General features: G+C 45.4%; 1 protein-coding gene across 3 annotated transcripts; it reads left to right on the top strand.

Moving 5' to 3' along the window:
- LOC122940900 (oocyte zinc finger protein XlCOF7.1-like) lies at nt 1–26,091 on the top strand. 3 transcript variants are annotated; one of them, XM_044297798.1, is made up of 6 exons: nt 1–59; nt 1,321–1,447; nt 2,934–3,041; nt 19,855–20,046; nt 20,131–20,254; nt 24,440–26,090. In XM_044297798.1, exons 3-6 carry the CDS (start codon nt 2,964–2,966, stop codon nt 25,858–25,860), a joined length of 1,815 nt encoding a protein of 604 aa, XP_044153733.1. In that variant the 5' UTR covers nt 1–59; nt 1,321–1,447; nt 2,934–2,963; the 3' UTR covers nt 25,861–26,090. The 3 variants fall into 3 exon arrangements, with proteins under 3 accessions (XP_044153733.1, XP_044153732.1, XP_044153734.1); XM_044297797.1 differs by lacking the exon at nt 1–59 and having other exon boundaries at nt 794–1,447; nt 24,440–26,091; XM_044297799.1 differs by lacking the exons at nt 1–59; nt 1,321–1,447 and adding an exon at nt 1,895–1,944.
- The last annotated feature ends 1,055 nt before the right edge of the window (nt 26,092–27,146 follow it).

Here is a 27,146-nt window from a genome sequence, read left to right on the forward strand (position 1 = left end):
CGGGCAGTGACGTAGCGGGGAGGCGGAGCCTGTAGCTGAGCCGCAGCAGCAGGAGAACGGTGAGGAGAGCGGCTTGCGATGCTGCTGGTCATTGGCATGTGTGATATGTGTCATGTGTGATGCTGTGCTCTCTACGTCACCTTCTATGGCTGCCTGCCTGCCTTCCACCACAGAGTGTGCGGGATACTCCCTACTGCTGCCGGATCCCCACCCCAGGGGTCTCCCCAATTATTGTACTCCCCAATGTAGCCCCCACATCACTTCCTGTGCCTATTGGTTATTAAAGGGTGTTCTAGGGCGTTTAAAACAATGTAGCTGGGGCTGGAAGCAGACCCTGTTCTCCAGCTAGGCCTATCTAGACTAGGAATTTCTGGACCGTCCGAAAAAATAGGCCACTATTTTCCCGTGTCCATGAAAAGAAATAGACGGTTCTGTGATATATTTTTTTAGGCTGATGGTACTTGATTAGATTAATTTGGTGGTAATTCTCATCATTTTACAGCTCACCGTTTATCGGTATATTGAGCTACAGACATGTCTCATACTCATCATTTATTATGGTTTTCCTATTTGTCCTAGTTTAAGATGATTCATCCAAAGTGGCTTCCTTCAAAGCTTAGGAATAATATTGTACAGAGATTCGCCTCCGTACTGTATTAGAATGTATGGGCTCCGAGTAGCCGAAGTTGGTTATTCATGAAGTCACGCTTTACTTCGTAGAATAAATTCGGTAGTTGGTTTTAAAAGTGGAAAACCCCTTTAAAACTTGAAACCGAACTCAGCTTCGCCCCCCCCCAGGTACTAGTCGGAACTGAAGCCGAGTTTGGTTTCAAGTTTTAAAGGGGTTTTCCATTTTAAAAGTCAACTAGCAAAGTTATTCAATGAAGCCCTGAGCCACTGTGTCATCGCTGGTCACCAAGCTTCCTCTTATAGTGGGCTCCCCAGTGTATTGGTCCAGAAGATGCTGTGTACTTATTGTGGTTTCCCCAATCATGGGGCGAGGTCTGGCTGTTGGGAGCTCATCAGTATTTTGCACCCTCCTTTGTTTTTATCGGGCACCGTAAACCCTTTCTAGATGTGGTTTTCAATCTGGAGCCTTCACATTGCGCCTATTGTCTCCGACTACTCAGCACCGATAACCTAGTCCTAGAGCATTTCTATTTCCTTGACCCGGCCGGACCTCATCTCAGTAGGCTTGCAGTCTCTGTCGGGCCAGGCTGTGTACTCTGAAGCTCTCGTGAACATTGGGTTGGCAGCTAAAACTCCCAGGTCAGACTGGTGGTGAAGCATGTTTGCTAATATACTGTTTTGTGTATACAGCTCCTATGCAGACTTCTGCAGTTGCTGGTCCATTATTACAGACTACAGCCATAACATTGCAAGTAGTAGATCCTGCGGATGTGTAACCTACATCAGGACGCTGGAGAATTGCGCGTGGTCACAACAGGTCAGTATTATTCACACACTGGGCCAGATTTATTAATGAAGGCTCTGGCGCATGTGCTGTGTGCTGCATTTATGCCTCACTCAACAAGTAGGCACGGCTTAGAGGGAAAGGGTGCGACACTTGGCACTCCAGTATCCTGAAGCAAAGGAAGCCAATGCGCCAAATGTATTCAGCCCCTGTGCTATATCTGGCGCATCTTTAGACCGTCTGGTCTGTTTACTCTTTCTAAATCTTAGCATTAAAAAATCCACTCCATCATTGTTCTTAAAGTATAACTGTCATCTTTTTTGAAGTATTGGATTGTGGTGATTAAACTTGGTGGCCCTATTTCAACTTTACACTGTGTATTCAATTACCCCTTAATTCCACAGTTTTGTTCCCTGTACTGCCTACTTTTACCTCTGCTTAAAATCAGGTTGCTAGGCATGGTCCGTCTATGTGTTGGAGGACGCAGAAGCTCGCAGCGTGCAGGGTCACATTACTGACAGCCAGGGACTGTAAGTAAATGATTAAAGCCAGGTCCTCCCCAGCAGCTGATAACAGTGCCTGGGCTGTGTGCACTTCTCCCTGTCCCTGCGCTTGGCAGACGCTCCCTCACTCAGCAGAGCTGGAGAATGCAGTGTTGGAGCAGCGCAGACCAGGGAAGGGAGATCTGCCATCCACTCAGTATATAGCAACATGTGGTAAGAGGACCCCTTTGTGCTGCAGGAGATTAACCCTTTAGGGGGAGGGCTCTGGTTACTGACACTTTTGGAAGGCTATTGTTACTGGCTAGTGAGGGCAGGTGGGATTAGCCTCAGGGTGAGGGCAGTGGCGGCCTTCTTAACTGAATAGTGAAATTGCAGTTTTATGCAGACTGGTTGCTAAGGGCTGAATCTTATTAAATATGGGGTAAGTCAGTCTAATAGTAACTGATTCTAGAATATCATGTTATTAGTAACTACATATATGAAAATTGAAGTTAGGGTCTAAGTGTGACAGTTATCCTTTAAAGGGGTTTTCCAGTACTTAGATGGTGATTATCCTTAGAATAGATATTCAGATCGGTGAGGGGCCTGACACCCCGCACCCCAACTGACGAGCTGTTTTGGACAGGCACCAGGAATGATACAGTGGACAGAAGGCTTTTCTCCGCTGGCTCCCAATCCCTTGTATTAGAGCTGAACTGCAGTACCCTGGAGCGACCACCACGCAGTGGACAGAACCGTGGCTGCCTGAAACGGTTGACTGGTGAGGGTGCGGGTGTCAGATTCCCAACCATGTGATATAAAATCCCCCTTAATTCCTGCAGAAATATGTAAGGTGCATGTTCTCACAGACCATGTCAGTGTGAGAGAGGGGCAGCTTACTAAGCCCTGAACCACCAGGCATTTGATTGATGTTATGCTTCAGGCTCTGGAGACCATATGGTGGACCCCCACTAATGGCTGGTATGGTGTAAAGTGGTCTCGTGTAGAGGAAATCATTATTCTTTAAACTGTTTCAGTCACAAGGAAGAAATGCTAAGTCTCTGAATATGGACAAGGAACGGAGTTACATGACTGAGCGAATACTGAACCTCACCTTGGAGATCATCTACCTGCTGACTGGAGAGGTACATTTTTGGGGGAATTCCTACTCAAATCCTAAACTTATTTAAGAATAAAAGAAGGGCTATGTTGTAACTGTATAGTGTGACAAGACAGACACTGCTGATATTACACCATGGATGCAAGCTGCATGCTCAACACAAACTTGTCTAATACAAAAAAGAATAAATGCAATGAAAGGGCGCACACCAGAAAAGATCAAGAATAAGATATGGCTTTATTGGACAAAAGACCTTAAAAGCACATATAAAGAATAAAGGGTCTCAATAAACTAAATGTACCCAAGAACCTTCTGCCATAGCACTGCCCCCAGTAAGGCAAAATAATACAATATACAGTACAGAACAAAAATTTGGACACACCTCATTCAAAGAGTTTTCTTTATTTTCATGACTATGAAAATTGTAGATTCACACTGAAGGCATCAAAACTATGAATTAACACATGTGGAATTATATACATAACAAAAAAGTGTGAAACAACTGAAAATATGTCATATTCTAGGTTCTTCAAAGTAGCCACCTTTTGCTTTGATTACTGCTTTGCACACTCTTGGCATTCTCTTGATGAGCTTCAAGAGGTAGTCACCTGAAATGGTTTTCACTTCACAGGTGTGCCCTGTCATGTTTAATAAGTGTGATTTCTTGCCTTATAAATGGGGTTGGGACCATCAGTTGCGTTGTGGAGAAGTCAGGTGGATACACAGCTGATAGTCCTACTGAATAGACTGTTAGAATTTGTATTATGGCAAGAAAAAAGCAGCTAAGTTAAGAAAAACGAGTGGCCATTATTACTTTAAGAAATTAAGGTCAGTCCGAAAAATTGGGAAAACTTTGAAAGTATCCCCAAGTGCAGTCACAAAAACTATCAAGCGCTACAAAGAAACTGGCTCACATGCGGACCGCCCCAGGAAAGGAAGACCAAGAGTCACCTCTGCTGCGGAGGATAAGTTCATCCGAGTCACCAGCCTTAGAAATCGCAGGTTAACAGCAGCTCAGATTAGAGACCAGGTCAATGCCACACAGAGTTCTAGCAGCAGACAAATCTCTAGAACAACTGTTAAGAGGAGACTGTGTGAATCAGGCCTTCGTGGTAGAATATCTGCTAGGAAACCACTGCTAAGGACAGGCAACAAGCAGAAGAGACTTGTTTGGGCTAAAGAACACAAGGAATGGACATTAGACCAGTGGAAATCTGTGCTTTGGTCCAAATTTGAGATCTTTGGTTCCAACCACCGTGTCTTTGTGCGACGCAGAAAAGGTGAACGGATGGACTCTACGTGACTGGTTCCCACCGTGAAGCATGGAGGAGGAGGTGTGATGGTGTGGGGGTGCTTTGCTGGTGACACTGTTGGGGATTTATTCAAAATTGAAGGCATACTGAACCAGCATAGGCTACCACAGCATCTTGCAGCGGCATGCTATTCCATCCGGTTTGCGTTTAGTTGGACCATCATTTATTTTTCAACAGGACAATGACCCCAAACACACCTCCAGGCTGTGTAAGGGCTAATTGACCATGAAGGAGAGTGATGGGGTGCTGCGCCAGATGACCTGGCCTCCAGTCACCAGACCTGAACCCAATCAAAATGGTTTGGGGTGAGCTGGACTGCAGAGTGAAGGCAAAAGGGCCAACAAGTGCTAAGCATCTCTGGGAACTCCTTCAAGACTGTTGGAAGACCATTTCAGATGACTACCTCTTGAAGCTCATCAAGAGAATGCCAAGAGTGTGCAAAGCAGTAATCAAAGCAAAAGGTGGCTACTTTGAAGAACCTAGAATATGACATATTTTCAGTTGTTTCGCACTTTTTTGTTATGTATATAATTCCACATGTGTTAATTCATAGTTTTGATGCCTTCAGTGTGAATCTACAATTTTCATAGTCATGAAAATAAAGAAAACTCTTTGAATGAGAAGGTGTGTCCAAACTTTTGGTCTGTACTGTGTGTGTGTGTGTGTATATATTTGTGACCGTGGCCACGGTCTGTGAAGTGGTGGGAAGGGGCCCTAACAGTGGCTGGTGTGTGCCTGGAGCCACGGGACGTGGGGCGGCCTAAAAGAGGGCCAAAAAGACACTGAGTAGGGAAAACAATGTCGTTTAATATACATTACAAAGCCAAGGAACGGAACACTTCACGGGTTTCAGATTGCGGATCCGGAATGTATCGGGAAAAACAGGCAGATCTCCACCTACCCATGTGACGTATGACGTGCGGAGGTGTCCCGTGTTTGGAAGCTGCCGAAGCCGCTCCGATGCGGAAGGAATGTCCAGTTATTTTTGCGACCAGGGACCTGATGTGGGAAATTAACTGCAGCGTGGCTAGGGGTTTCCCTTGGAATGGAAGCAAAGGAGATTCAGGGTCTGGAGATGGTGTGGTGTTTAAGAGACGTCGGAGCACAAGAACCGGACACCAGGCGTTTTTGGATTCAAAGAAGCGAATCTGTATAGGAGGACCGGTTTGGGACGTCTTGGTGGAAGGAAGGCTTAACACAAGGTGATCCTGGCTCCAGGATAGTTGTTTCCTCTTCAGGAAGGTCGCCCTTTGGGAAGAAACGGAGAACTCTCCTGGGCGTAGGAAGCCGTAGAAGCTCAAATACATTGCGGCCTTGATAACCAGACTAAAGGAAGGGCCAAAAGGGTTTCCATCTAGGGTTGCTGACAGCTGCCTAAAAAGTTCGCTGGAGACCGGCCGTCGGGAAGGAGTTGTGTCCTTACTGCTCTTCTCAATGCCCCTGAGAGTGGCCTTGACGGCTTGAGATGTGAACACCGAGCGATGTTCTGGATTCTGCAGAACTAAGAAATGTTGCGCCCCGGCGAGGTACAAGCGGATGGTGTTGGGTGCCAGCTTGAGGTTGACATGGCAATGGGCCATGAAAGCCATAATATAGGATATGAAAGCTGTATCCCGTTGGGGATGATCTATGGTAAATTTTAAAAACAGATTCCATCCGGTGCGGTAATTGCGGGCCGTGTTGATGGAGAGGGATCGGTGCATGAAGTCCTTGGCGGTTGCCAGTAGTGACCTTAATCCAACATTAGGTTGCTGAATCCGGGAATCCGTGCCCCGGTCTGGTCCGCTTCTGGACATGCCTGAAAAAACGTGTGAAAGTTGAATCGGGATAGTGCATCGGCCGCCGTGTTACTAACACCTGGAATATGGGAACATGAAAGATGGTAGTTGTTAATCATGGACAGCCAGACCAGTTTGCGCAGAAGGGACATGATTTTGGCAGACTTGGCATGGCCCTTGGTAATGATATCCACCAAGTCTTGACTGTCTGAAATGAACATGACACTGGAATTGGCCCAGAGGTGACCCCAGACCGTGGCAGCTGCCACGATGGGATAAAATTCCAGAAATGGAGACGAACTGAGGGTCAGAACTGACCTGAGGCGGCCATGGACCAGCTAACCAGTAGGACCCGAAGATAGCAGCAAACCCCCGGGAAGCCGCGGCATCGGAAAACACCCTAGAAGAGGATTGGGTCCAGGATGGGACGAACAGGCTAACCCCGTTCCATGCAGAAAGAAAGTTGTCCCACATGCGTAAATCCGCCATGGCTGCCCTGTCTAGGTGGACAACGCTGTTGGGTTCTGGGGCTGCAGGGAGCAGCGAGAGCAGATGTGAAATGAAGGCCCTACCCTGGGGCATCACCCTTAAAGCGAAGTTTAACCTACCCAGAATGGACTGTAACTCGATAGCCCCTGAGACGACTTCTCGGATTTGGGACAACTTGACTACCGGAAGCCTGGCTTCCATTCTGTCGGAATCCAGGACAATGCCCAGGAAGGTGATGGAGGTGGCCAGACCAGAGGTCTTGCCCTGCGATATTGGAAGGCGTAGGGAGGAAAAGAGCTCCAGGAGGGAGTGAAGCCCTGACTGGTGGCATAGTGGTGGTTCTATGAGGAGAAAGTCGTCCAGGTAGTGGATGACGGCTGGAGTGCTGCCGTGTTGGATCAGAATCCAGTGTAGAGCCTGAGCCAGTTGGTCGAACAACCAAGGGCTGCTTTTAGAAGCGAATGTCAACCGGTTGGCAAAATAGAACCTGCTCTCCCATTGTATGCCATAGAATTGCCATAGATGTGGGGCGATTGGAAGTAGCTTGAACGTGTCTGCTATGTCAGTTTTGGACAACCAGGCGCCTTTCCCAGCCCTAAGCATGAGAGCAATGGCCTCGTCAATGGACGCATATCTCATGGCAAACTCTTCAGAAGGAATTAAAGAATTGATGCTGGGGATGACGGAATCATGAGGGGCTAAGAGGTCATAGATCAAGCGTTTTTTATTGGAATCCTTTTTTGACACAACTCCTATGGGGCTGATCCGCCAACGAGAGAATGGAATCAGGTTGAAAGGGCCCAGGAGGAACCCCTTCTCAACCTCCGAGTTCAGGAGCTCCTGAACAGCAGCAGGATCCAACCTGGCTGACTGAAGATTGTCGCACCCCCAGTTAGAGTGGGAGAGTGCCACCATCGCAGTGTCAAAGCCAAAGCAGAGGCCGGAAATCAAGGAATCCACAAATCCCGGAACCGGATGTTCCCGTAACAAGAAGGCCAGGAGAGCAATGTTACAATCGGCTAGTCATGGTTGCTTGGAAAACCTCTTTGGACACGTGGACCTGGGGTGAGCCCTGAAGCAGATTGTGCAGATAAGGAGCCCTGCAGCCACTGAAGAGACAAGTGCCAAAGTTAAAGTTATTACAGACTTGGCTGTTGCCAAGATAGACGATGGGTCTGCCTAACTTGTCTGTGGAGGAGGGGCTGCGGGAAACCCCGGAGGGGCCTGGGGTGACCCTGTCTGGTTGAGCCGTGGCCGCTTGAGGACACCACTCTGTCGAATGGAAGATCGACTGACAAGTCGAACAGGAGGGGGCCCGGAGACCGGCGAAATGCCGGCAGAATAACTCCATATCCAGAGTGGCCCAGTTAACGGAGAACTGAAACTGAGTCAGCGCGGCGGCGGCCTTGGCTGAGAAGGAGCGGTGGTAATCATAAAAGGCCGTACCGCCGTACTTGTGCCCAAGATCAGTGACTCTGTATAGATACGTATCCAGCTCCTCCCTGCGAGATGGGTAGGTGGAGCAGATTACGTCTCTATACAGGCTAAAGGCCAAAACGAACTCTGGGACGGAGAGCTTGCGGTTGAGACGGGCATCCTTGGCCCGAAGGACCACCGAGATTTCCCCGTAGTCGAAGGTCTTGTTGTCGGCGGCATCATGGGATGCTATCAGAATGGAAGCGAGATTCACATCCTTTCCTGCCAAGATGTCTTTCCTGATGTTGTCCGGCACGAAGTGTGCTGGTGCCACCACGGGAGCTGCTGGAGCCGTACCTGGAGCCGGGAGCTGATACAGAGAGGGGTCAGTGAGTGGGACCACCGCCTGGGATGACGACGGTGTTCCAAGTCCACCACCCTGGCCCTGATGTCGGCCACGGAAGAGGCGAGAGAATCCATGGTGGCCTGCAACTGCACCAGAGACTGCTGAATGGATGGGGATGGATCTTCCCCTTCTGGAGGACCGGGTTCCGACATCAACAGCCTGTATAGTTCGGCTTTCCTTGCTGACGCTGGGTGCCTGATGCCCCTTCTGTTTAATTCCGCGACGAGCCTTGGTACGGTCCATCTCCTGAGGGATTCTGGGCCCCCTTGGCCAGAGACCGAAGTACCCGGGAGGGACAATGCGTCGTCGACGTCCGATACTTGTGACATGGCTCCGAGGACTTGAAGAGATCTTACGTAAGACCTGGAATTAAAGACAAAATATGGCAGCTGGAGAGGTCACGAGGACCGTGTTCCGTATTTACTAAGCCCTTGAGTAATCGTAATTGAGAACGTACCTGTGAGAGCGAATTCAATGCCCTTGTCTTACCGCTTGAGGATTGACGGAAGCGACCCAACTGGCCCTGAGGACTGGAAAAGTTAGGAGCGACGCGAGTGAGTTGCGGGGCAAGATCTAAAAACCAATGGTGATGAGGATGGACGCACCGCTGTGCTGGTTGACAAGGGAAACAGGGTGACGTGGATGAGTAGGAAACAAAGGAACGGAGGGGTAGCTAGAGTGCCAGAAGGAGGAGTCATGGGCTGCGGCGAGAAGGAGGCCTGGACGTTCCAGGCCGAGTAGCGAGGAGTGACATGAACGCTTCAGGTTGGGGATGTGAGTAGAGTTACCTGAACGCTTCAGGCTAAGGACAGGGAAGACACCTGAACGTTTCAGGCTAAAGATAGCAATATCGGCTGAACGCTGCGGGCTAAGGAGGACAGGGACGAGACCTGAATGTTTCAGGCAAAGGTAGACAGGGAAGACGCTGAACGCTTCAGGCTAAGGTGGACAGGGAAGACACCTGAACGCTTCAGGCTGAGATGGACAAGGAAGACCCTGAACGCTTCAGGTTAAGGTGGACAGGGAAGACACCTGAACGCTTCAGGCTAAGATGGACAGAGAAGACACCTGAATGCTTCAGGCTAAGATGGACAGAGAAGACACCTGAATGCTTCAGGCTAAGATGGACAGAGAAGACACCTGAATGCTTCAGGCTAAGATGGACAGAGAAGACACCTGAATGCTTCAGGCTAAGATGGACAGAGAAGACACCTGAATGCTTCAGGCTAAGATGGACAGAGAAGACACCTGAACGCTTCAGGCTAAGATGGACAGAGAAGACACCTGAACGCTTCAGGCTAAGATGGACAGAGAAGACACCTGAACGCTTCAGGCTAAGATGGACAGAGAAGACACCTGAACGCTTCAGGCTAAGACGGACAGAGAGGACACCTGAACGCTTCAGGCTAAGACGGACAGAGAGGACACATGAACGCTTCAGGCTAAGATGGACAGAGAAGACCCTGAACGCTTCAGGCTAAGATGGACAGAAACATCACCTGAACGCCCCAGGTGAGGTAGTACAGAATGCTGGCGAGTGGAACTGCGGGGTGCAGCACTGAAATACCTACCTGAAAAACCCTCAAGCCTAAAAATTCCCTCGGGTGGCTGGCAGGGACCTTCAGAAGAGCCTGTGGAAATGTATTTTATTTATTTTTTTTATTATTAGAAAAGAATGTATGAACCCAGCCCAATACCTAAACCTGACGTCAGGAGGTCAAGAACACGGTACGGCGGAGACCACGAACGCTACGGGAACCTGAGAAAAGGAAACAAATGTAAGGATTTGACTTGAGTGAGACCAGGGGCTAGCTGGGTTCGGAGAAATGTGGAGCCCTGCAGCCAGGTATGGGCGCTGGGGACCAGCCGGAGGGTGTGAGGGGTGGAAGCAGCATGGGCCGGAACCACCCGCGATGGCCAGGATTGACAGAGCGCAGGACTGCGTCATGGTGTGCGACTGGCAGGAGCATAAACGGGCCCCAGGACCCGCTGGTCAGAACCTGAGTGGGAGCAGAGCCGTGGATGCCTGCGCCAAGGACATGAGGGCCTGTCAACATGCTGGGTGGCACTCGTGATGTGGGGTGGCTGCAGTATGTGCTGACAGTGTGGACAAATGACCTGGAGACCAGGGAGTCAGTGCTGCCCCACACTCAGACACAGAGTGGGGCATGGAGATGCGATGCCGGGGAAGGAACAGTATGGACGGAGCAGCGGATGCTATACTTTATTTTTGATATTTTCTGGTGTGCACCCTTTCATGGCATGTATTCTTTTTTTGTATTAGGCATGCGCTATGTTGTAAGGCGTGGAGAGAGAGGAGACCCCTATAGGATATACAAGTGCATCTCGATAAATTAGAATATCATTGGAAAATGTATTTCAGTAATTCAACAAGTGGGACTCCTATATTCTATAGATTCATTACACACAGAATGGTCTATTTCAAGCTTTTATTTCTTTTAATGTTGATGGTTACGGCTTACAGCTAATAAAAACTCACAGTATCTCTAGAATATAATATAAGACCATGGAGGCGATCAGCCTGTGCCACTGCTGAGGTGTTATGGAAGCCCAGGTTGTTTTGATAGCGGCCTTCAGCTAGTCCTCATTTTTATGTCTGGTGTCTTATATCTTCCTCTTCATAATATCTCATAGATTCTCTATGGGGCTTAGGTCAGATGAGTTTGCTAGCCAGCCAAGCACGAGATATTGTGGTTATTAAACCAGGTACTGGTATCTTTGGCAGTGTGGACAGGTGCCAAGTCCTGCTGGAAAATGAAATCGGCATCTCCATAAAGCTTGTTACTAGATGGAAGCATGAAGTGCTTGAAAATTTCCTGGTAGACGGCTGCGCTGACTTTGGCCTTGTTATAACAGTGGACTGACCCAAGCAGATGACAGGGCTCCCCAAACCATCACTGACTTTGGAAACTTCACACTGGACCTCAAGTAACTTAGATTGTGTGCCTCTCCACTCTTCCTCCAGACTCCGGGAGCTTGATTTCCAAATGAAATGCAAAGTTTACTTTTATCTGGAAACAAGACTTTGGACCACTGAGTCTAGTCATTGTTCTCCATATCCCAGGTAAGACGCTTCTGAGTGGCTTGACACAAGGAATGCGTACAGTAGTAGCCCATGTTCTGGACACATCTGTGTGTAGTGGCTGTTGAAGCACTGATTCCAGCCGCAGTCCACTCCTTGTGAAGCGCCGCAAGATGTGATGGCTTCTGTAGAAGTGTACAAGTGCTGCTCATAATTGGCAGACCACCGGATGTACACAGCGCTCCACAAACATCGCGAGTCGTGGTGTGCTCTGAGAAGACACATCACTTCTCACAATGTAAAGCTCTTCCCTGAGTCTGGCGCCAAAACCCTGAAGTAACGGACAAGTGCAGAGCTGAAAGTGACTGATCTGTCAGCATCTTGTCACCTGCTGTGAAAGGGAGCGAGAAAGGGAGAGTTGAAGCTGGGGGAATCTTTCAGAGTTTATCTTGGCAGCTATGAATTGCCAAAAAACAGATAATTATATATAAATATATATATATATATATATATATATATATATATACTGCAGGCGCTATTTTGTGCTAAACTCATTTTTTTTTTTGGGGTACTTATAATCCCTATACTGAGATATAGCTATACATTATGTTATTAATCATTTTCGTTCTGTAGATAAGGCAAAAAACGTACTTTTATAATATGCTAATTACCTGTCTACCAGCAAGTAGGGCGCCGATGACGTCTTCTCTTTCGGTGACGTCATCGGCGCAGGTGCACTGAGGGAGTGCTGAGGAGGCGAGCCTCCTTCTCTCAGAGTGCCTGTGCCGAATCAAGACAGGCGCACGATTTTTGAAATGCAGACAGGGCCAGCCGGAGGAGGAGATCGCGGCTGGCCCTGTCAATCAACAGGAGGAGGGGGTGTTTTTTTTTTTTTGCGGCTGCTACCACAGATAATTAGCATATTATAAAAGTACGTTTTTTGCCTTATCTACAGAACGAAAATTATTAATAACATAATGTATAGATATATCGCAGTATAGGGATTATAAGTACCCAAAAAATATATTAAACCAGTCAATGCCAAACCAGTTTATTTTTAAAAGTGTTTTTTATCCTGCAAGTAGCCAGCATCACACATTTATTCTCTGGAGTGTAAAAGCGCATTAACCCACTGTTGAGGCATTCCTGTTATCCCTGACAATATAGCGCTCGTTTTATTTTTTATTTTTATTAAGGCGCAATTTCTTTTAGCACAGAACCATTTTGTTTTAATAAACATATAAAAGCGCATTTTGTCCTGCAAGTAATAGCATCACTTTTAAGGGAAATATTAATTATTGAAATTTAGGGTAATCTCAATAGTTAATATTCATAAATAGGCGTAAGTCGTCTAGAGTTGAGTCCGCCTATTTATACCTAAAATAGAAACTAACTCTATATGTTAGCTAGCTAATTGTCTAGCTAACTACCTCTCTGTTGCCTATACACTCCACTGAACTAAACTATGTGCGATTTACTATCACTATACTACGGCAGCTACAACAAACACTATACACGGTATTATGAACAATAACGAATATTTATTACACAATACAATTATACAAGTCTAATAATACGCTATATCTATATATAGATATATAGATCAATGGTTATAAATATATATACATATAAACACAATACAAACCTAACTACACTACACAATACACAATTCCACCCCACACACTATACATTACACTCACACACATATAAAAACCAACCCACTCGCCTGGCTACTCACTGTCCCTACGGGGTACAAAGGGTAAATGGTGGCACTGCAGGCCAGGGATGTAGCCATAGGTACAGATTCAGGGAATACAGGGTTAATACAGCCCAGCAATGCAAGGGTTAAAGCGGGGCTGTAAACCACACAATCACTGCAATGTAGGGGTAATTACAGTGCAGGGGATGAACGACATAAAGGGGTTAACCCAGGGTTGGACATCAGGGGTATTGGGGCTATTGCAGGGGACCAGGATATCAAGGATTAATACAGCCCAGCAAGGGTATGCTGGGGCTACAAACAGGGAATGCAGGAGAACTGGGGTGCAGGGATTGCAGGGGTTAATGCTCTGCATGGCAGGGAATGCTCTGCAGGGACAGGGAACTGAGCAGTGGTAATCAGTGAAAGGGTTAACAATGCAAGGGTTTCTGTATGGAGCAGCAGTGAAGGGGTTAACACACTGCTGTAGGGGTACAAGGCAGCAGCAGTGAAGGGGTTACTGCTATAGGGGTAAATACAGACCAGCAAGGCTTCAGGGGTTAATGCTGGGCTGAATGCAGGGGTTCAAGGCAGACTCTGCTGGGCAGGATCAGTCCAGCAAGGGGTTAAATATCAGATGGGACACAGGGGGTTGCAGAGCAGGGGTTTTACCAATATTATTTAGGAATTTCAAAGTTATTGGCATCTAACCTTGCCGATAACAAATCGCAAACATGGATCTTGCTGCTGAGTGTTCCCTCAGCAGCACAGGGGAGAAGGAAGCAGTGTCTCCCTCCCCCCTGTGCCACTGCTGCCGCTGCCACCAATGAGAGGAGAGAGGAGGGGCTGTGGCCACTGCGCCACCAATGATGTTAACTCATTCGTTCAAATTCAACAGGGGGCGGGAGCTGGCTGCAGAATCATATGGCTGCACCTGAGGGGTTAACTGCCGCGGATCGCAGCTACCACTCATAGAGGTCGGGTGTGGCTATATGATTCTGAAGCCAGCTCCCGCCTCCTGTATTTGAATTAATGGGCGAGTTATCTTCATTAGTGGCGCAGTGCCCCCAACCCCAGTATTAAAAACATTGGTGGCGCAGTGCACCCCCCCCCACCCAAGCCCCCAGTATTGGTCATTGGTGGCAGTGACCACAGGGTATCCTCTCCCCTCCTCATTGGTGCAGTGGCAGCTTCTGATCGGAGCCCCAGCAGTGTAATGGCGGGGCTCCGATTGGTTACCATGGCAGCGAGGATGCTTCTGAAGCCCTGGCTGCCATAGTCAGCTCCCTGCTGCTGTGTGTACAAAGCACAGGGCAGCAGGGAGAGTGTGAAGTCCTATTCACCCTATTAGAGCTCTATTAGGGTCAATAGGACAAGGGTTCTAGCCCCTAAAGGGGGCTAATAGTAAAAAAAAAATACCACAAACACCAAAGTATAAATGAAAAAGAAAGATTTACAAAAAAAAGCTAAACGTTAACAATAAACAAGTTCATTTTCGGCAGATTTGTGTAGGAAAAAAAAATGAAAATGCACAGATAATATAAATTATCAGCCTGAAAGTTCAGATTATCGGTATCGGCTCTAAAAAATCAATATTGGTCGACCCCTAGTTTCTATCTTTACAAATGCAAGTGTAAAATATAGCTACTAATCCAACAATCCTAAAATGCAAAGAAAAGAAAAGTTGATTCAGAGTGTCGCTCTTACCAAGAGAAATGGACAAATGATTATTTTTTTGTTGAAGTTAAAGGCAAACCTGTGTGTCTAGTTCGCGGTGAATCGTTAGCAATAATTATAAAAGCCCATCCGGATCATCATTACAGCACAAAACATGCTGAACTCAATGAATTGGGAGGCCAAATGTGTTGCGATAAAATAAATGCTTTACAGCGGAGATTGGAATGACAACAAGCCGCTTTTACTAGGCCTCGATGTGACAGATAACGTTATTCAGACAAGTTATGTAGTGAGCGAGCTAATCGCAAAGAAGTGCATGGTGGCACCTGACAAAGTAAAATTATTTCAGTATGTTAGTTGTAGAACCGTCTCAGATCGGCTTACTGACTTAGCATAAGATATTGAAAAAATACTGAAGAATTCTGCAGGAGATTTTTTATTTTTTTCTCTTGCTTGTGATGAGACATAAGAAATACTGCCCAACTGCAGAGTTTAACACACGTGAGGAACTATTGTCACTGGAGGCCATGCATGGCACTACAAGAGGTGAAGGCTTGTTTGAGAGACTTGTTTTATCAATGACAAAATTTGTGCTCACATTTGAAAAATTAAGTGGCCTTACTACAGATGGAGCTCCAGCCATGGTTGGCTCCAAAAAAGGATTACTTGCATTTGTCAAGAAAGAACTGATTAGTCTCGGTCTTGATCCAAGTGATTTAATTATATGCCACTGCATCATACACCAAGAAAGTCTCTGTGCACAGTCGTTGCACCTCAACAATGTGATGTCAACGGTAGTGTCGTGCATGACATTTATCAAAAGCAGAGGGTTTAACAACCGCCAGTTTAAGGAGTTACTGAAGGATCTTGACTCCGAGTACGGTGATCTTGTTTATTACTGTGAAGTGAGATGGTTGAGTCGCTGGAACAAGCTCATGAGGAAGCAGTTCATGGACATGTCAGAGAGCTCAGTGATAGCAAGTGGCTGTGTGATTTAGCGATCATGGTGGACATTACCAAGTACCTCTCAGAGCTGAACGTCAAGCTGCAGGGTCTCAGCCAGCTTCCCAGCTCATTGCTTTCAAACGTGAAATCATTTGAAGCTAAATTAAGGCTGTGGAAAGTGCACCTTGAAAAGAATAACCTGGTGCATTTCCCTACTCTGGAGGAACAAAAACCTTCTACGACGCTTAAAGGGAACCTGTCACCCAAAAATCGCCTATTAAGCTGTTTACAGTACCTTATAGTGCTGTATACTCGGTTCTTGATGCACTTTTTGTTCGTTTTCCCGCATGTCTGCTCATTCAGAAATCGTAGTTATATTCAGCTGCTGCCCCGTGCTGCAAGTCAGGCTTGAAGTCACGGGGGCAGCGGCCTCGGCGTCTTACATGGCCCTCTCCCCGCCCCCTGCCTCTGTTACTGACAGCCGAACTCCGAATCCGGGACCGCGCTCAACGGCCGCATGCGCAGTAAAGGGCGGCAGGAGCGCGGTCCCGGCTGCCGCGCGTACTACGCGCCGTCTTACTTTCGCCGCACTGCGCATGCGCCCGACATCCTGTATCAAACGCGCCCGCGCCCGGCATCTGGGCGCGGGCGCGTTTGATACAGGATGTCGGGCGCATGCGCAGTGCGGCGAAAGTAAGACGGCGCGTAGTACGCGCGGCAGCCGGGACCGCGCTCCTGCCGCCCTTTACTGCGCATGCGGCCGTTGAGCGCGGTCCCGGATTCGGAGTTCGGCTGTCAGTAACAGAGGCAGGGGGCGGGGAGAGGGCCATGTAAGACGCCGAGGCCGCTGCCCCCGTGACTTCAAGCCTGACTTGCAGCACGGGGCAGCAGCTGAATATAACTACGATTTCTGAATGAGCAGACATGCGGGAAAACGAACAAAAAGTGCATCAAGAACCGAGTATACAGCACTATAAGGTACTGTAAACAGCTTAATAGGCGATTTTTGGGTGACAGGTTCCCTTTAAGTATGCTGGTGAATGATGCATTTGTGAAAGATTCAAGGATGTCAAAAGTAAACAAATGGAACTGAACATCTTTGCTACACCTTTCAATGTAGAACCATTAGATGTGATAACCTACAACATGAAATAATTGAGCTGCAAAGCAATGATGAGCTGGAAGCCAGGTACAGCATCCTTCCACTTCTTCAGTTCTATAATTGCATAAGTAATGATGAATTTCCCACTTTGAGGAGACATGCACTGAAATATGCATCTTTGTTTGTCACAACTTACTACGCTACTACTACAATATTGAACCTTTTCACAGTATACTAGTTTTCTGAGATCCTGACTTTTGGGTTTTCATTAGCTGTAAGCCATAATCATCATGAAAAGAAATAAACAATTGAAGTAGATCACTCTGTGTGTAAGTGTTTGAGTTTCACTTTTTGAATAGAATTACTGAAATAACTTTTCGATGATATTCTAATTTATTGAGATGCAGCTGTAAAAGGGGGATGGAGCAAGTATTATCTAGGTATTATGCTAGGCTTTTGTGATCAATGGGGACCCAGACAGAGGGTAGATGGTTGGAACCATGGATGAAAACAATAGTTGGTTAGCAGAGTGAAGTGTGTGGCTAGGCATATAAGGAGCAAATGGAAAAAGGTCAGATAGGTACAGCATTACTGATCTCCTTGATAGAGTAATTTGTGTTGATATCTGCATTATTTTCAGTTTTCTGTTCCTATATAGGAGCATAAAACTGTAAATTATGGCGCTCAGGATATGAAAAACACCAGTGGTGCTTAACTGACTCCATTAACTTATAATGAGGTCTATTGAGTTGCGCCTTGGTGTCCATCATTTTACCAGAATCTGCAAGACTGATTATTGTAATGCATTATAAAAGTGATCATAAAATTACAAGTACAAACAAATTTTAAAAAAATGGGGTGGAATTTATAAACAGCTTGTAAAAAAAGTTAGCAAATTATCTGTCCAAAGTATCCCAAACACTACATATTTTTGCCCCATATACCTGTTTTCATTTCAGCACTTTCCTTCCCCTGTTCTTGGCATCACTGCATGCTGGCAGGCTGTTTACATGGCTTACTTCCTGTTTTATCAGCTTTCTCTTGGATTTGCTAACCAAACCCAGCATGCTTTGCTCTGTAATGTTTTACAGGGCTTGCTCCACCTAGATAACATGGAAAGAGAAGGTGTAGGGGGTGTGACTACTGCAGGTGGAGGAAGAAACATTACAGCGCAAGCTTGGTTCATTTGGAAAGTGCAGGCCTGAAGAAAAGTAATATGGGGTACAATACACAGTGTTTGGGGTATTCTGGGCAGATAATAAAATTCATTATGGGACCGGAGAACCCCTTTTAAGTAATTTTTAACCCTTTCAAGCCATTAAAAAAATCTCTCCCTGAGAAAACTCCTTTATGGGGTAAAAGAGGACCTGTCACCATAGAATGCAGTGCAAACTACAGGCAGCATTTTACAGAGCAGGAGGAGCTGAGCAGATGGATATATAGTTTTGTGGGGAAATGCTTAGCATTCATGGTAGGGAGCAGTGGACCCTGAGCTACCCGTCCCACTGTGCCTACCTACGTACTTGCATGATACACTTAGGCAGTGTCCCACAACTGATCGACAGTCAGTCCCTTCCTAGATAAGTGAGGGGGCCTGTAAGGAAGAAAGAACCTAGAAACAGATAGATGCCCAAGCCCCACACTAAGATACAAGTGGAACAAACTAGCTGTGTCAAACCAGGAGAGACCAGTATAAGGCTGCTTTCACACCTGCGTTTAGGTGCGGATCCGTCTGGTATCTGCACAGACGGATCCGTTTGCATTACCATGAACAATCGGATCCGTTTTGACTTACATTGAAAGTCAATGAGAGGCGGATCCGTTTTCAATTGCACCATATTGTGTCAGTAAAAACGGATCCGTCCCCATTGACTTACATTGTAAGTCAGGACGGATCCGTTTGGCTCAGTTTCGTCAGACGGACATCAAAACGCTGCAAGCAGCGTTTTGGTGTCCGCCTCCAGAGCGGAATGGAGGCCAAACGGAGGCAAACTGATGCATTCTGAACTGATCCTTACCCATTCAGAATGCATTGGGGCTGAACTGATCCTTTTTTAAGCTGCTTGTGAGAGCCCTGAAACGGATCTCACAGGCGGACCCAGAAACGTCAGTGTGAAAGTAGCCTAAACCAAATCAGAACCAATAAGACAAACCAGAAGAGCAATCAGAGCAAAAAAAAAAACGATACCAAGCCAGAAGTCATAAGTAGGGTCCAAATCGTCAGCCAAGTATCTGAGGTCAAGGTCCAAGCAGGGTCAGAATACTGGGAGAGTCAAGATAAGTTGAAGAACGCTAGTGCGGAATCCCAGGAGAAGACACTAATCACAGGCAACCTGTGGCCAGCACTAATAGGTTGCACTTCTTGGTAATCTGACATGTCTGGGATCACATGACTACTGATGTCAGTGCCACCTCAGATTGGCTGGCGCTCCTGCACCAGGAAGCCTGGCCCCTTCGTCCTGGCAACCGGACACCAGCGGCGCTGCCTGCTGGGGAGCATCCCTGCAAGCCAGACACCACAACTTAATTATACACAGACTTCAGTTGTACACGGGGGATGGGTTATCACTAATTGATAGCATTCTGTGTAGAACTGTGTATACAGAGATAACTGTCAGTCTCTGATAGTTCTACACAGAGGCAGTCTTACGTTCAGAAAGAGCAGAGGTTTAAATGTTTTTTATATTGATGATCCATCCAAAGGAAAGGTGACAAATGTAAGAGAAAGTTTGAGAACTCTTGTAAGAAGTTAGTCTTTTCTAAGACTGTACTGGGACAGATGAGTAGGATGTCAGACTAGGAGAGGCAGATAACAAACTTCCTTCTTGCTCTTCAAGGCAAAAAAAACGTATATAGGTAGAGATGAGAGGGTCTAGAAGAAGCAAGTGAGATGCTTTGTCAAATTTTGCATGAACATCAGAAAGTAATGCTTGAGGAAATTAATTTAGTTTGGAATATTCCATTATTTAGGATTACGCTCCTGTAAGAAAGACTTGTAATGATGTCAAGGACAGCCTTCAGCCCTGTATTCTAGGGAAGTTAAGCAAAACCAAGAGCACCATCAATGAGCTTCCTAATCCCTCTCTTATAAGGGATGAGTTAAAGAATGATGAGAAGATCCTAGATCTCACCAACAAGATCATTGAGCTGCTGACTGGAGAGGTGAGGGTGGTGGGAAATTTTGGGACTATATACAGTAATATTAACAGGGGGTCTGGATAATGACTGTATCATTGTATTTGTCAGGTTCCTATAAGATATGAAGATATCACTGTCTGTTTCACTATTGATGAGTGGGAGTATGTAGAAAGACACGCAGGATGCTATAAGGACATTTTAAAAGAGAATCAAGAGCCGTTGGTACCAGCAGGTAAGTGATTATAGGTGATAGGAGTGCCGCTCTTTCCATTTACTTCTATGGGAGTTCTGAAAATATAACTGTTCAACTATATTCAGAAGTCTCATAGAAGGGAATGCAGAGAGCCCACGTGTGCAGCGGAGCGAGATGGAGCCTGTTCTAGAGATAGGGAAGTGGGATATGTGGATATGCCATAAATGTCCAGATGGGAATACCACTTTGACCCCTTTGGCCACCATAATGTACCTGTACATCATAGTGGTTAAAGGATTGTATGAAGTGGGCTGTTGTGCTGAGCCCGCTCCATTCATGGCAAGTGCCAGCTGTATAATACTGCAGGCACCAAGCTGCAATGATGCTGGACCTGGTCATTTAACCTGTCATTTGCCACGGTATTGATCATGTCATCTGTGAAGTCAGGCAGAGGGAGGGGGGTCAGTGAAATTTCAGGTCTCTGATCTGTTCCAGGACAGGCTGAAGGTTGCTGAAGTATGTGGCCAAGTGATGCCAGGTTCTAGCCTCATAAGGTGGCTAAAAATTCTTATGTTAAAAGTAAAATTAAAATAAAATAAAAAAAAGATAAAAATAAATACAAATATTAAACATTCAAATTTCCCCCTTTCCCAATTTTACATGTGAAAATAAATGAGCAATACAAAAAAAACATAACAGGTATTGCCGCATCCTTTTGAGCTATTAAAATACAAAAATATTTTTCCAGTGGGGTGAACGGGAAAAAAATTATAAAAACATGCCATTCGCCATTTTTTGGTCACCTTGTCTTCCCCCCAAAAAATGAATAACCGTAATGAAAAAGCCGTATTTACCCCCCAAAATGGTACCAATAAAAACGAAATTTTGCACAAAAAAAAATCCCTTATACAGCTCTATGGATGGAAATATTAAAAAGTTTAGATTCATTTTCCAATGGAGCTGTGAAAAATGAAAGGTGGAATCTGATTGGTTGCCATGGGCAAGTCAGTCAGTTCTACTTTACACCAGTTTGATAAATCTCCCTCATAATCTTTTGTTTGAGAAACCTACATGTAAGAACCTTGATGTTAGTCTCGTAAGAATTAATATGGAAACGAACTGCCTCCCTAAGTTTATTCAGCTTTCTAATAGTTGGGCCACATATGAAAACTACTGGTGTTGCCCATAGTAACACCTCAGTTTATTTTTCACCCAAGGTTTCATATATGAGGCTCATGGTGTTTCATTTCATCTTCCTTTCCAAGATCACTTTTGTTTCACAAGTCCATTGTGAACAGATCTTGTTAACATATCTGTTGTAGTTATTACAATTTATCATTGCAGGTAAGAGCTAGGCCCAGGCGATATGGCCTAAAATTATAGTCACATTTATTTTCTTCTCAGTTTATGGACTATTCTTGATTTTAATCTCGATTTCCTAAGATTCCCATAGAGAATGTAGGAGTGGTAGGGCACATGCTCAACCCATGTTTACTGGATCGGTGGGTGGTTTTGTGCCATCCATTGTTACTTTTATTCTATGGGTCAGTACAATTATAACAATAACCAAATACGTATATTTTTTATTTGCACTGTCTTTGTTTACTTGCAGAACAAATTTTATTTTTAGAGACACCATTTTGGGTACATATAATGTATTTATTAACCTAAATTTTTTTGGGGGTAGCAGTGGAAAAAACAAAAACAAATTCCTCATACTTTAAATTTAAGGCATTCACCATATGGCTTCACTAGCATGTTACTTTTATTTTTTCAGTCAGTACATTTTCGGAACAAGATATAATTTTGATTTGTACCATTTTTGGGGAACTTGAGACTTGAATTAAAATACATTTTTTTGGGGGGAAGAATGTGAAACAAAACAAATACATTGTTGTTTTTGTTACATTGATCACTGGGCGATTTAAATAGCATGTTAAGGTTATTATACATTTGGTGACGAACGTGGCAGTACCATAAATGTGTGCCGTGGGATCACGTTGGCACTATGAGGGGTTATGGGAGCCCTCCCCTCTTCAGTCTGGAGGGGGTCAGCTGACACCTGCAAGCATGGCCACCGCTACTGGTTTACAGGGTGGTTTCAGGTATCGAAATTTCGATACTCAATCGATACCTTTGTCCCGGTATCGATACAATACCGGCATTTTCATTTTTTCGATACTGGGCTGCGCTGCTGCACAATTTAGTATCTCTGAACATGAGCGCGTTGCTGTCAGCTCGCTCATGTTCTCTCAGCAGCACAGAGGAGAAGGAAGTTGTCCTCCCTCCCCCTGTGCTGCCGCTGCCACCAATGAACGGAAAGAGGGGCGGGCGCACTGCGCCACCAATGATACGACTTTTCCTACACAGAGCGGCGCCCGCCTCCTGTATTAAGGGGTAATTATAATTGGTGGCACAGTGTGCCCTCCTCCCCCCCTCATCCCACCACCCCATTAAAATCATTGGTGGCACAGTGCTCTGGTCCTCTCAACCCGCCCAGTATGGCAGCCTCTGATCGGAGCCCAAGCTGTGTAATGCTGGGGCTACGATTGGTTACCATGGCAGCCAGGATTCTGCTGAAGCCCTGGCTGCCATGGTAACATCCCTGATGCTGTGTGCACAAAGCACAGAGCAGCAGGGACAATGTGAAGTCCTATTCACCCTGATAGAGCTCTATCAGGGTGAATAGGACAAGGGATGAAAAAAATCCCAGGTTCTAGCCCCTAAGGGGGGAAATAGTTATTAAATAAAAAGTGTAAAAAAAAAAAACCACCAAAATATTAAGTATGAATCACCCCCTTTCCCAATTTCACATATAAAATGTATAAATAATAAATATATTACATATCGCCACATCAGAAAAGTCCAAACTATTAAAAAAATCTATGCGGTGAACGCCGGAACAGAAAAAATAAATAAAAACTGCGTGATTCGCCATTTTTTTAAATGCGGAATGCACGTGGCTTTTTTGGTTTATTTTTTTCGAATGGTATCGAGTATCGCAATACTTTTTCATGGTATCGAAACCGAATCAAAAATTTGGTATCGCAACAACTCTAGTTGTAACCATTAAAACGAGCAGTGTATAATGTGATGAAAAATGAGTCTAGTCAGTAAGCAATATGGACAATCAAAGTACATTAGTAAGTGCCTTCTATTAACTTTCTCTAGATTATAAATGTCATTTGCTGGAGTGAGACAACCAAGAGGACCTGTCACCACTCCTGACATGTCTGTTGTCGTAACTACTTGCATTCCCTGTGTAATAACAATTCTGGAGCATCTATTCCTATGGCTCTGTTCTTCTACTAGAAGTTATGGATGAACTGCCAGCAGCTTGCAGTAAAGGTACAGATGGGCGGACTGCTGGCAATTTGTAATCTTCTAACAGGAATTATACAGGAATGGCACAACATAGAGTCATAAGAATAGATGCTCCACAATTTGTATTACAAGTAGTTACTAAAACTGACATGTCAGGAGAGGTGACAGGTCCTCTTTAAGGCTAAATGCAATTTAAAGTGGTTGTCCAACCATTAATATTGATGACCTATCTTCAGAATAGGTCATCAGTATCTGATTGGCAGGGGTCCAACTCATGGCACCCCTGCCAATCAGCTGTTTGAAGAAGAGAAAGCACTTCTTGTCAGCGCCGCTTCCTCCTCATTACACTGCACTTCGTCTCAGAAGTGCAGTGTAATACAAGTACCCGCTCCATTCAAGCTTCTCCTCATCAAACAGACGATATTGATGACCTATCCTGACTTAACGGCTGGACAACCCCTTTAAGCCTGCTAATGTGTTTTCCCTTGCCTTTTTTACTATTGGCCTGTACTTTGCAGTACAGCATCTAAAGAAAGAAATCCACTCACCTGCTCCCCACCACTCAGTTCCAGCTCATTCTCCTCTCAGCAATGCTTCCGGCCCCAGGCATGAACATGTATGAACAGGGTCACAGGCATGTGGTCAATCTCTGGCCTCAGCAGTGACATGTCCCCGAGTGGCACAATGCCAGTGATTGTCTGCAGCAGCACACACCACCTACAGACTTCAGAAAAAGCCTCAGCTCTTGAACGGAGCGGGTGAGTGGATTTATTTCTTTAGGTTCAGTGCATTACTGGCCAAAGTTGTCAAAAGCTGGAATAACCCTCTAAGGCTTTTTTCATGTTTTGAATACTGGAAGACCCCTTTAACTCACTGTGATATATCTGTTTTGTATTACAGATAATTATAGCGATGGTGATCGTAATGAAAAAAATAATGGCAAATGTGATGGACAAAATCAAAGTATCAAGCCAAACACATACAAGCCTGTTGCAAGCCTGGCATTGGACTTCTCATCTCACATTAAAGGGACTACAGTCGATCCTGTGTCTGAAACTAGCCCTCAACAGACAAAATGTGAATCTAGTCATATAGAGGAGGAAACAACCATAGATGACCCGAGACATCTGGAGTCAGAAACGTATGCATCTTCTCAACCTACGGTGTCGGAATGTTCTCAGATGGGAGAAGAGTCCATTTTTAATGAAGATGTTAATTATCAAGTCTCTTGTTTTTTCACTACAGCAGAACAGAAGGCTTGTGAATATTTATATATAACGGAAGATGGAAACACGCATGTCAGCAGCAATAAACTGGCTATAATGACTTGTAGTGATTGTAGTGACCGTTTTACTGTTGAGTCAGATGATGCACGTTTTCCGAGACTACACCCCTACAGGTGTCGTAAATGTTCCAAATGTATTTCAGGGACCGATGCAAGGGAAGTGCCAAAAGTGGCTATCGCAGAGCTACCAAGAACATCTAACCTTGTGTATGAAGACTACGTGAAAAGAAACCTTGATCATAAGAAATGCTTTGCTAGCAGAAAACATTTTGACAATAAAAAGATTAATAGGAAAAAGAAAGCCTGTTCTTACTCCAAATGGGGAGGTTATTCTGAAGATACTGCATCCCTCGAGTCCTATAATCTACTTCCAGAAGAAGAAAAAATGTTTATCTGCTCTCATTGTGGGAAATGCTTTAACCATGGAGCAAGTTTGGAGCTCCATCTGAAGACTCACACGGTGGAGAAAGCGTCCTTCATGTCTCAGAGTGGCAAGTATCTCCGAAACAAAGCTCTTAAGGTACACCAGGCACACCAACTAATTCACACAGGTGGTAAACAGTATAATTGTTCTGAATGTGGTAAAAGTTTTAAACGTAGTCTAAGCCTGGTGGAACACATGCAGTTACACACTGGAGAAAAAACATTTACGTGCCTTGATTGTGGACAGAGTTTTACCCAACGGTCAGCCTATGTCACCCATTATAAGGTCCACCAAGCTGGCAAACTTCACTTTTGCTTTGAATGTGGAAAAAGCTTCCGAACAAAGGCCGATCTCACCACCCATCAACGTATTCACATGGGAGAGACACCTTTTCCTTGTCCAGAATGTGGGGAGAATTTCACAAGACGTGCAAACCTAGTGAGACACCAGCGGATTCATACAGGAGAAAAGCCATTTTCATGCCCAGACTGTGGAAAATGCTTCACACGAAAGTTAGGTCTCATGAAACATCAAAAGATCCATTCAGGAGAAAAAGTATATAAAAAGGGATATAGGAAAAATGCCTTCTCCATGTATCGTGTGGTTGTGTAACTCCCTCCACTAGATGGAAATTTACACCTTAACCTCTTAAGGACACAGGGCGTACTCCCTGATGTCCTGGTACGAGCAGTGATCGGAACTGGGTGCCTGCTGAAATCAATCAGCAGACACTCTGGGTCAATGCCGGGCAGTGCTACGGGGGTGGGCAGTCGCGGGATCATACGCCCGCCCCCTCTCTCAGGATGGCTGAGTGGTTTAGCACATTGCTGACACTCTGCTTGAAACGGCTGACATCTGTGCTGGCACAGATGTCAGCCGTTTAACCCCTTCCATGCCGCGGTCAGTAGGGACCGCTGTATGGAAGAGGTTAACGGGGAGGGAGCTCCCTCCCTCTCCCATCGGGGGCTGCTGTGCCTTTTTAGCCCCCGATTTTTGACGGGATCACAGAGGGAGGGGGCCCCCCTCCCTCCCCATCACCCGCTGCTCTGTTGTGGCAGCGAGCGATGGTTACCATGGCAACCGGACGCCTTCACTGGCTTCCAGCTGTCCACGGTGCTGATCAGACTTCTGCTAAAGGCAGAAGTTTGATCAGACTTTGTAAAGTGAAAATACAGTACAGTACACTATATAGAGTACTGTACTGTATTATACAGACGTCAGACACTGGATCTTCAAGAACCAAGTGGGTCTTGGTATAAAAAATAAAACACATTTACCACTGATTTAAAAAAAAAAAAAATTCCCTACACATGTTTGATATCACCACATCCATAACGACCTGATCTATACAACGGTCATGTTACTTTCCCTGCATGGTAAACGCCCTAAAAAAACTATTATGAAATAGAAATTTTGACCACCTTCTCAAAAAAGGTAATAAAAGTGATCAAAAAAGTCATATGTATGCCAAAATAGTACCAATCAAACAGTCACCTCACCCCGCAAAAAATTAGCCCCTACATGAGACAATGGCCCAAAAAAAAAATATATGACTCAGACTAAAACATGATTTTTCTTTGTTTCAAAAATGCTTTATTATATTAAACGTAAAGAAAAAGTAGACATATTAGGTATCGCCGCGTCCGTAAGAACCTGCTCTATAAAAATTACCACATTACCTAAACCCTGAGGTGAACACCGTAAAAAATAAAAACAGTTTAAAAAAAGCCATTTTTTTGTCACCTTACATCACAAAAAGTGTAATGGCAAGCGATCAAAAATCGTATGCCCCCCCAAAATAGTGCCAATCTAACCGTGATCTCATCCCACAAAAATGATACCCTACCAGACAATCGCCCGAAAACTGAAAAAACTATGACTCTCAGACTATGGAGACA

This window comes from Bufo gargarizans, chromosome 6, assembly GCF_014858855.1.
Source record: "Bufo gargarizans isolate SCDJY-AF-19 chromosome 6, ASM1485885v1, whole genome shotgun sequence".
NCBI lineage: Eukaryota > Metazoa > Chordata > Amphibia > Anura > Bufonidae > Bufo > Bufo gargarizans.

Excerpts from the sequence above, each read along its gene's own strand:
- LOC122940900 (XM_044297797.1), top strand. The coding sequence starts at position 1,289 with ATGTTTGCTAATATACTGTTTTGTGTATACAGCTCCTATGCAGACTTC. Across the intron at positions 3,042-19,854 it reads TCTACCTGCTGACTGGAGAG|GATTACGCTCCTGTAAGAAA; the intron begins GTACATTTTTGG and ends TCCATTATTTAG. Across the intron at positions 20,047-20,130 it reads TTGAGCTGCTGACTGGAGAG|GTTCCTATAAGATATGAAGA; the intron begins GTGAGGGTGGTG and ends TGTATTTGTCAG.